Consider the following 11,117-nt stretch of genomic DNA (forward strand, 5'->3'; position numbering starts at 1 on the left):
ACGATTTTTCAATCAACTAGCGAGAGTCTTGAATTTAATGTAAGTCTTTCGTTCCATCTGAAGGCTTTATTTAAAATGACAAATATTATGATCAACACCAAATATATTCCATTGCACTTAGTTAAATTAATCGGCTTGCGAATATGTTACTCTCTTCCCTGTGCAACGCTTCATCTCCAAATATCACAAAATTGGTATGATCACATCGTTTTAGTTTGCACCCTTTACGACTTCGAAAGTAAATCCATTTTTGCAAAGTTGCTCGATCAGGCTCGTTTTAGCGTACGCAGCACCGGGGGGATACACACCACCACTAAAAAAGGAAAATAAAATCCAAACCATTTAATTGCATCAATGATTTGGCATCTCCATTATGAAAAAAATACTTACGATCCGGGCATTTTATCAGCTTCACGCAAAATGGTTGTGGCGGATAGAATGAGCGATACACATGTGGCGCCATAGCCTGGGTTGGTGCCCGTAACCTTGGTGACAATCTTCTTTGTCGGGGGACTCTTGTACTGATCATTTGGCTCCAGCAGCTTCTCCTCTTTGTCCCAGCCTACACCCTTGAACAAAATTGCGAATTCGGTATTTTCCATCGCTTTTTCCGATGGACCCTCGTGCGAGCAGAACCCAAAGGAGAACAGTTTTGGGAACTATGTAAAGGAGAAACAAAAAATAAGTTGAAAGAATGTTGAGTTCTTCGTTCGTTTCTCGTCTCTACCTTCAAAAGTAACTGTCGTCCGAACTTAAAACGGCTTAATATGCTGAAGATGGCTGCAACGAGAGCAACTCCCAGCACATGCAGCAGGGATCTGTAATTGGACAAAATTGGTAAAGTTAAGGTAGTATCGAAAAACAATTATGCAATGCTTTATTCTTTTGCAGGACACTTACTCAAATGCTATGTACGCCTTCATTTGGATCGGACGTTTCTTTTCGACGTCATAAAAGTAACGTTGCGAACGCATCACAACCGAGCGGTCCGAACCTGGGAATGGAATGCCCCACCACCCGTCGACGATACTGGACTTGTGCAGAACGGGACGATTCTTGAGTCGTGGCTGAAAGTTCGGCAGGCGCGTTTTGTAAAGCTGCGTTCGCAAACCGCGCAACTCGTTCGCGTGGGCAAGCCCGTAGATGGCCGACTCCCAGGTACCGTAGTGCAGCACGGCGCCACCCTCAAAGGGAATCTTGGACGAAAACTTCATGTACGTTTCGACCGAGTTGACAACACCGTCAAACTGGCGCTCGAGAAACACGGTACCCATGTCGGCCGGAATAGAATCGAAGCCGCATGCGGAAACGATATAGATGCCGCGTTCCTGCGCCTTCTGATGGTACTCCAACTGCATCCGCTCCATGTACTGGGGTTCACCACTGACGTCCACATGGTGGGTGCCAGCTTCAATGCACGCTTTGATGACGGGCTCACCGTAGAAGCGATACGGTCCGCAGCAGTTGATCAGCACCTTGCACCGTTCGGCCATACGCTTCAGGGAGTCGGTATCCTTGAGGTCCGCTGTTACGATCGGCACTTCCGATAAATCCTTGTCCGCCTTCTTCTCGATCTCAGCCAAAACCTGGCGCACCTTATCCCGGCTACGACCGGCGATACCCCAACGCAGACCCTCGAGTAGCTTGATGCCTTCGAAGATGGTGTATTTTCCGGTGAACCCACTGGCTCCAAAGATGATCACATCTAATTTCTCTTCCTTCTGATCCATTTCTGCGGTCGGTCGGACACGAAACAAAACTGAAAACGAAGCTGAAGACGTAATCGTGCAAACAGTTAATCTTGGTTGGCGGTTTTGCATCCGATCACCTGCCCGTCCCACATCCTTCCTGGCGAAAAGCAACCACATCCCTATCGTCCAAAGATTGCATCTGTAACTAGCTAGCGGGATATGACGGTATACCGCTGTAAAGCAACACCACACAGTTGCTCAAGGGCCCATGTTGGTTTGGTTCCTTTGATGAACAATCCGACACGCAGATGCATGCCGGCTTAAATCAATAAAAATGCATCAGTAGTTTATATGTACAAAAAAACTTTCACCAGCGCACAAACTTCAATCACTTGGACGGCGATTGTGGTCGACGAAAAAAGAACCAGTTTCCCGCAAAGGAAAACGTTCGTGTTGCGACTTACTGATGCCGGCAACGACCGGGTTACATGTGGGCAGTTTCCAGTATTTCGTCTGTGGTTCTTTTTCACAGTTTGCCAACAGTGTTCTTTGCGCTGTAGCGGGGTAAATGATCTCATCCTAAGCAAATACATTTCGATCGCGTCATCGGCAGCAGTTTTCTGCCTTCGTTACGAACTGCAAAAAGCGTTCCTAGAGGCGACTCTAACCAAAGCGTGTAACTGTAACTTTGAGGGGCTGGAATAACACACCTCGGCCACCTTGATCTGACTTTAGTTTTATTTCTCCCATTTTTTTTATTTTCCCTATCATCTGTTCGTGCAATGCAGTCGAGGAACGGCAATCGCTACGATGTTTTACGGTCTAGTAAGCGAGTGATTGATGCATGAACAACCGTAAGAACTAAAAGCTGTAACTAAAATTGTAATATTTACAGCCTATCGCCCACAGGATCCCCCTAACAATTATTGCTAAAGAAATCCGCATAAACCATTCCATCATAATGCAACATCATGCTGAAAAACATCTAGTTGTTTTCTTATCTATCCATTATAAAATCCGGCTTAGCTTAAATCGATGTTATCTCAGATGAGATATCAATGATATCGGAGACCGTTTCGATACTAGCGGTAGCATCATGCCGGCAACTTAAGGGATATTGCAGTTTAGCATAAAACAAATGCACAATAGTTGTAAACGAAACTAAGAAATACGAGGTGAGAGTGACGTGTTATTTAACTACTCAACATTGTTGATGTAAGGTTCTGAGGTCCATACTTTGGGGATAAATGCAGAAAAACTTGACCTTTGGACTACTACTCGGACCCCTGGAGGGTCAAGAAATGAGCAGTCATTGTATTACACTTATTCGCTGGAATGTGTATGCATCCAGCAAAAACAAAAAAAAACACTTAGTCACAGTGAACTGTTTTAATGCAGTACTTTTATCCAAATCTCAGACTACTCAGTATATGCACTATGAAAATCTCAAACTAAAAATCATACTTACAGCGACTACGAACGGAAAGCAACTGCTGCTCTCACGGCAGCTACACGGTTAAAATACCGTCGGTCTAAAACAAAAAAAAAGGGAAATGAAAAAAAGAATGACAAGTAAAAAATGTGTTTTGAACAGAATCGACATCATTTTAGCCGTGATTTATGCAATATTGCTTTCCGCAAGGAACCCACCAAGGTTTTTTAAGCTTGTTGAAATCAAGATGTGCCAAATCTAGTGGTGTGTAAATTAAACCCCTGAAGGTAAACGAAACTTTCGATTCAAATCCATTCTAAGATCTTGATCTCCTGCTTGAGTTCGAATCATGCAATAGAATCATGCTTGAGTTTATTAATATTACTGCGTATCACACTGGTCACCAATGGTAACTTTTCGATGTCACTGACCTGAACTGATGAATTGAGCAAGCTCAATTATACTTACGGGCCCCTCGATTAGCAGTTCAGTGGCTTTAACAATGGCACGATTGGTGGCCAGTTGGATAACGGTATTACCCGGGGTCCACACTACAGCGCGACGTCCCGTCACGAAACGCGACGTCGCCTGACAGGCGGCCGAACTCCATACAAAAAAAGTGTCGCACAAATCGCGTTAGTGTAGAAACAGCGAAAAACGCGACGTCGCGCTAGCTCTTGATTTTGATTTTCGTGATTTTGAGAACTTTATAAATGTTGGTAGTATTTAGTTACACTTCTACTAACCAACACTTTCTGGTTTAGTCAGAGGGAGAAACACTGCCTACCCAAGGAGAACCCTGCTGCACTTGCCTACCAAAGGTATCCATGCCTACCTAAAAGAACCTTGCCGAGTGTATTTTTGGTAGGCATAGACACCTCATAACCTACCAATAATTTGTTTTGGGAGGCACCGCAGTGGAAAGAGGTACTGGCTGTCAAACCTTTGTTTGTTTACTGTTTACTGTTTACTGTGCAAGTCTGGCCAACTAGCAAGCATTCGACCGTGTACCAGCGTATTCGTTGTTTAATTATTTGTTTGAGTTTTGTTGAAACATGGAAGCAAAAGGGCAGGAAAGAAAACAGGAAGGGACGATGACCCTCATCGACAGGTATAGAAACTGCAACGCAGTGTAAATAGTTGGTCGGTGGCCAACGGACTTCTCGGCGATCATCGGTTGTTACCGGTTGTAACATAGTATCGGTGGCCAGTGTTCGATAGCAGCGCTTGGATTGACCGACTCGGGGTGGTTAACCGGGGCCGTGTTAACTCGCATCAGACAGTAAGTACGTGTGTAAGAACCCACAGCAGAGAGTTCTTACTGATGATGATTTGTCCGTGCTTTTCACACATTTCAGGGTCTCGACAAGGAGGAAGAAGCGGCTTGAAATAATCATCAATGCGTTCTACGTGTTTTCACTGGCCATGACGGAGTGGTGCTGCACATCGTACATCGAAGGAGCCTGCTACGATCCGTGGTCGCTGTTTGCCAGCACGAACCAGAGGAGGCGTCGGACGATTTCTGAACATTTCCCCTGATTGCCTTCCGAACCGGACGATATGTATATAATATTATCGTTGTATCAAAATAATAAAACAATCAAAAATATTTTCCTACATGAAAATAATTATTTTGGGAAAGAAAAGATATCCTGAACCCAGCTCATATAATCTACTACGAATGGATATACGTTTTTTAAGCGTATAGCCAGAAATAGGTGTTATAAACACGTTGCACAGTCACGTTGTCAAAACAGTTCTCTTTTGCGGTGTCCCGCAAGTATCAAGAGAATTGTTTTACCCTTCTTTTCAGAAGTGTTTTACATCCAAAATTGCATAGGAAACCTGCTGCAAAAGAAGGTGCAAAACACTTCTGAAAAGAAGAGCGATCAGGTCTCAAGAGAATTCTTTTACATCAAAATGACGCCAAAATTTCTCGTTGGGTAAAGAAAAGAAGTCAATTATGCAGGTGGTGAAAACATAAAAATGTTCGCTTATTTTATAATATTTCTATCTTAAAAATGTTCCTTGAATTCCTACTCATTTTTTTTTATTTATAATAAGCGACACACACATGCTTGACTCCTAATGTAAAGCGCACGGCAAATCAAATCTGATTCGAATCCCAAACAAATCAAATCTGATTTGAATACCAATCGAATCAAATCTTTAGAATCCGTCCAGGGATCGAATCATTGAATCTTCCGAAGCCCGATTCTGCCTAAACTAGGAAGCGATACCAGCCTCATCACTTCATTGTTCATCGCATTTCCGTGCAGTGTACATCGTGGTGGTGTGGAGCTCTCGGTTTTCTTAGAATAAAGAAAATTCAGACCAGCACTAAGATACAAGGAAACAAGTGAAGTGGTATAGTACGATAGTGTTTTAATATTTTAGCGTGAGTTCAAGTGACGAATTGTTTGTGAATTAAAATGACTGAAACCGAGAAGAATGTAGTTACCACGAAGACCGAGGAGGCTGATGGTAAGTTTTTCTTTCTATATATTTCGGGCATTTATTACCTAAACGCTTTTCACGGGATTAATCATCGTATTCCTTTCGTTCTTTTGAAGAATCCATGACCGTGGATAAAGAGGGAAACTATGTGCAGAAGGATAATGGTGAGTACAAATTTTCGTTTTTCCTTCGAACAATTAGCTAGCTCAGAAATTCACAATGGCGGCCGTACGGCCTTCGCCCCGGAACGCTAGCGCTCCGCTGCGGGGTAAAGCGAAAATGCTTGGACGATAGTTTGAAATCAAGATGGCGGACGAATGACGCCGCTTGATGCGATGGTTTAGTGAGTCAGGTTTTTTTTCATTTCATTTTCAGTCATTCAATCGTGATGAGTTTAGGTGAAATTGTTCTCATTTTTTTTTATTTCGCTTCATTTGGATACTTTTATATATATATACATATATATTTTTTGTTTTTCCATTTCCAAATTTACCATTGCGGTAGATTTACCGATGCGGTGTTAGAATAGCCTACTTCGCCGGGTTTCTGATGTTCGCTTTTTTTTTTATAAAAAAAAAATACACTATTGGTACTGGTATTCAATGTTGCAATGCACGTTCACCTTCCAGAGCACCAACGTACCATTAACGTGGGCAATTTGCCGAAAGATGTCACCGAGCAGCAGCTTCGAGAACATTTCACCGGCCATGAAGTGGAGCGCGTCGAAATCTATCACTATCATCGCAACACGCTTGCCTTGCTGCTGTTCAAAGATAAAGCCGCCGCCCAAAAGGCCATCGATGAGAAGGATGGTAAAATGATGGGCGACCGCAGACTTCGTATTAATCTCGAGTACATTACGATTCGCTACACCAAGAAGGACGTGATCGTTACGGTCGTAGACGATGATATGACCGAAGAGAAGTTGTACGATCGGGTCAAGGAACACTGCGAAGTAACGCAGGTGTTCATTTTCCATCCACTTGGCTACGTGCATCTTGGTAAGGAAGCTGACAAAACGGTAGTGCTGGAGAAGCTAAACGCTTCCGGTCTGAAGGCTTACGACGTAAATGGGCGCGACCAGAATCAGCATGTTGATCTGTGGCGTGCGGCAAAGCTGTTCTTCCGCAACCGCAACCGTGTGCAGCTGCTGAACGTACCCCAAAAGTGGGTAGAGAACACCGACGAGCTTAAGAAGGCTTGCTCGGAAGCAGGTACCATTACCGAGGCGGTCGCGAACAATGTGAACCAGGCGGCGTCGAACTACTATGCACGTATCTTCTTCGAGACCGAGGAACAGGCCGCGAAGGCGGCCGAGCTGCTCAACGGAAAGGTGTTTGAAGGCAAGCGAATCCATGCGCTGCATCTGTCTTCGGCACTTTTGCCCAATTACAAGACGTCTGTCTATGCGTCGCCGCTCGAGAAAACTGTCACCGAGGAGGACGTGTACGATCACTTCAAGCAGTTCGGAGAGATCGACTTCGTGAATCGGCGCAACTGCGTAGACAACGCTATTGTCTGCTTCAAAAGTGAGGACGCGGTGGAGAAGGCACTTGCCTGTACCACCTTCCCGGCACCAACCGAAGCGAACAAGGAGGCCACCAAAACCATCTCGGTTAAGCGTTACGATGGGCCGTTGGTGTTGCGCGCGGCCTGTCTCACGCGCAAACAGGCTGTTGCTACAAAGCGTTCTGCCCCGGATGGCAAGACACGCGAACCACGGACCATCGGTGCAGCTGGAGCCGAACGCCAGAAGACTCACAAGGACATTCTCCAGAAACTGCAGGCATTCTGGCCGGTGTACGTGTCCAACGTTCCGTACAGCTGCCCGTCGCACGTCATCCGGGATCTCTTTTCGTCGCAGGGTGGCGAAGTCAAGTTTCTGTTCTCTCCACAACAATATCTGACGTATCGTCTTAGCGCTCCGCAGCCGGTTAAGACGGTAATGCTGTACTATACTCGGCGCAATGACATGTACAATGCGTTGAAGAACTTGGACAAAAAGGCGCTACTCGGCCATCATCTGAATGTTCTTCCAGGACGTGGTGATTCCAACTTCGAACTCCAGAACACCGTGAGGCTGTCGAGAATTAACGAGTGTAAGTGTTATTTTACCAAGTGAGCCGATGTTTGACCTATTCCATGTGGACGTGACTCCCGTCATGTTCTTTTGTTGAAAGTAATCAAACGATCATTGAAATATTTTTCTCTCTCAACCCCTTCTCAATTTAAACAGCTCTTTCCGAGGACGTCATTTTCCGTAAGATGTGCCCACTAGGTAAAATTGTACGCTTGACTAAAAAGAGTCGCTCTCTGGCATTCGTCGAGTTTGCTGACGCTGCCGATGTTGAGAAGATCTTGAAGTTGAAGCAAGAAGAACTTCCGATCAATTGCGTCTATTCGAAGATCACAAAAGACGTCAATCGTCGACTGTACAACGAGTCTGACCCACGCATCGTTGGTACGATTGTTCGGCTATTGCGCCGCAATCCTAAGATGCTGACCAAGACAACCGGGGCAGGCCCACTAATGAGCCGCGGTCCCATGAATGTCGGTGGTGGCCCCGGTAGATTTGCCGGTGGCAAGCGCCCTCGTATGAGCGGTCCTCCTGGTAAGCTATTCTTTCTAAAATATGATTTAAATATCTATTATGTTGATCGTAGAATTCTTTTTTTAACGTTTATTTGAAAAAGATTATTAATCTGGACTTAAATTAATGGTTATTGCCGTCTTTTAAAATATATTCCTTAATTTCGGAAGAATACAATCAATTTTGTACACTGCAATTTAGTTAAACAACGTACATGACTGCATTGTACCGTATTTTACACGAATGGATTCCAATGAGCTTATCTACTAAAATATCTTGACGTGCAAAAGTTTCCCTGCACTATTTTAAACTATAAAAGACGGCCATTTTAGTAACTTTATTGTTTGTTTAATATGTTGGAATTCTGTTTCGTTATCTTTTTAACTATTTTAACTATACACTTTCTACAATGGAACCATTTGGCATGCTTCCGCAAGCGTAAAGCTAATAGTGTTATCTCGTGCGTAAGTGGCCGAAAAGAAAACCAATTGCAACGAAAGTAGTGGTGATGAGATCTGTTGGCAGATCAACGAAGGTTCCTTTGTCTTATGAGATTCGACGAACTCATGGGGCCGAAAGAAGGATATCACCGTTAAACAGGCTTTGCATTTTCTTGTGCTCTTGCGCGTTAACACGACAGAAGCAGTCGTTCATAAAATGGTTCTAGTAGGTAGACAACCGTAGTTCCAAATTTCCTCTAATGGCAACGATCCAGCGGTCCGGTGGTGCGATGGATCACTGCTTTTTTCACCTCCCCCCAGCGAACAATTCCACATACGCTGGCCACTACTTGCTTATACATCCCTGTTTGATAGGAGATCGATTCTCATGATACCATTTTTGTCTCTTTTTCTCTTCAACATTCATTGTTCTCTCTTGCAGGTTTTGGTAATCCACCGCCCTTCAATCCCAATAATGGTGGTAACCTTAACAACAACCAAGCCATCCAGGACCTCCTGCGCCTGGCGTTTATGTCTGGCAAGAATGTAGGTGAAAGCCTGGCCGCTGGCGGTGGTAGTGGCAATCAGGGCCCGAACCGCGGTGGTGGCGGCGGCGGCAACTCGTTCAATAACGCCGATCCACCAATTTCCAACCAGGGCGGCGGAAACAATGCCTTCGGTGGTGGTGATGGCGGCTTTGGTGCCGGCGGCGGTGGTGGCGGCGGCCGCAATATGAACAATCGTAATCAGAACAACTTCCGCGGTGGCAATCGCAATAATGCGAACAGCAATGTCGGTGGCAATCGAGGCCTTGGCGGAGGCAATCTTGGCAACAGCAACAACAACAATGCCGGTGGCAATAGCAATTTCGGCAACAACCAGAACCAAGGCGTTGGTGGTGGTGGTGGTCCCCGCAGTGGCGGCGGCGCCCTCGGTGGTGGCAACAACGGTGGCGGCGGCGGTGGTATGATGAATAACCGCAACAACAATCCAAACATGAATAACCGTAATAACAATCAGAATATGAACAAACGCGGCGCCGGAGGCAATGTTAATGTCCAGCAGCAAGCCCCTATGGTGGGCGGCGGTATCGGTGGCAATAACAAGGGGGGTGGTGGCCTGCGAGGCAACAACCAAGGTCTCGGTGGAGTAGGTGGTATGGGGGGCACTGTTGGCGGCGGTGGTGGTGGTGGCAACAACATGAACATGAACCGTTCGAACAACAACAACCTTGGGGGTGGCGGCGGGGGTATGGGCGGTGGCAATAACCGCAACAATCGCAACAACTACAACAACGACAGCAACTCGTCGTTCGGTGGTAGTGTTAGTGGTGGGAACAATAATCCGTTTGGCGGAAACAATTTCGCCAGCGACAACTTTGGCGGTGGCCGCAACAACAATGATAGCTTTGCGAACGACAACTTTGGTGGTGGTCGTAACGATAGCTACGGTAACGACAATTTTGGTGGAAACAGTGGCGGCGGCGGTGGTGGTGGCGGAAGTGGCCGCAACAACTTTGGAAATCGTAATAGCGACAACTTTGGTGGTGGTCGCAATAACGACAACTTTGGCGGTGGAAATTCCAACTTTGGTGGCAATTCTTATGGCAGTGGCGGCGGCGGCGGTGGCGGTAGCCGCTTCAACAATGATAACGATGGCCCCTTCGGTGGCAATACCGGCACGGGCGGTGGTGGCAATGCCTTTGGGCTGAACAATCGCGGCAACAATTCGTCCAATAGCCGCTTTAGCGACGATAATGTCGGCGGTGGTGTTGGTGGCGGCGGCGGTTATGGCGGGGGTAACAACAACCGCGGCAACAATTTCAATGATGGCGGCAACTTTGGCAATAACCGTGGGGGTGGCAACCAAAAGCCCCAATCCCTGTTCAACCTCGGGGGTGGAGGTAGCGGGTCTGGAGGCGGCAGTGTTGGCGGCAACAATATGTCGTACAACAGCTTCGGCGGTGGCAACTCTGGTAATTCGGGCGGTGGCAACTTCCGCAACGACAACAACAGCGGAGGTAAAGGCTGGGGGATGGGAAATAACAGTGGTGTCGCCGGAGGTCGCTCCAACAACAACCAGGACAGTGTTGGTCGATTAGCGGGCAGTTTATTTAGTCGCCGATTCTAAGTTTCACCAAATTTTCCTTCGTAATTGGTTCAAATCTATGGTTTGAACCAAGTAAGGAAGATCGCCAAAACATTCATCAACGAGGCGTACGACGAGACCACCGCACCGCAACCAGTCGGTCCGAACTAGCTTTGTTCACGATCGAAGAAGAACAGGGAGGGTTCACATGGTTCATTAGTTTGCTTCCACCACCTTCACACACGTTCCCATACAGAAGCCCCTCTCATCCCCAGAATGATGTACTCTTTTATTTAGAGTACTCTTTAAGGATAGTAGGATAAGATCCCGTTAACAATGCGGTGATAACGGAGTAGTAGATAATTACGTTAAGTAACCGTTAATGTTTTTTCCCTTAACAACAATCAACCTTTTTCGTT

General features: G+C 46.0%; 2 protein-coding genes across 3 annotated transcripts; one reads left to right on the plus strand and one right to left on the minus strand.

Annotated features, from left to right (window-relative positions):
• Positions 1-33: 33 nt before the first annotated feature.
• Positions 34-7,554, minus strand: LOC131288897 (saccharopine dehydrogenase-like oxidoreductase). Of its 2 annotated transcripts, none has more exons than XM_058318078.1 (5): positions 7,540-7,554; positions 901-1,712; positions 728-818; positions 391-659; positions 34-313 (listed from the first exon to the last, which is right to left on the minus strand). In XM_058318078.1, exons 1-5 carry the CDS (start codon positions 7,552-7,554, stop codon positions 211-213), a joined length of 1,290 nt encoding a protein of 429 aa, XP_058174061.1. In that variant the 3' UTR covers positions 34-210. The 2 variants fall into 2 exon arrangements, with proteins under 2 accessions (XP_058174061.1, XP_058174060.1); XM_058318077.1 differs by lacking the exon at positions 7,540-7,554 and adding an exon at positions 3,160-3,222 and having other exon boundaries at positions 901-1,771.
• Positions 5,699-10,883, plus strand: LOC131288896 (uncharacterized). The gene is made up of 4 exons (XM_058318076.1): positions 5,699-5,744; positions 6,210-7,679; positions 7,817-8,191; positions 9,053-10,883. Exons 1-4 carry the CDS (start codon positions 5,702-5,704, stop codon positions 10,738-10,740), a joined length of 3,576 nt encoding a protein of 1,191 aa, XP_058174059.1. The 5' UTR covers positions 5,699-5,701; the 3' UTR covers positions 10,741-10,883.
• The last annotated feature ends 234 nt before the right edge of the window (positions 10,884-11,117 follow it).

Source organism: Anopheles ziemanni, chromosome 3 (assembly GCF_943734765.1).
Source record: "Anopheles ziemanni chromosome 3, idAnoZiCoDA_A2_x.2, whole genome shotgun sequence".
Lineage (NCBI taxonomy): Eukaryota > Metazoa > Arthropoda > Insecta > Diptera > Culicidae > Anopheles > Anopheles ziemanni.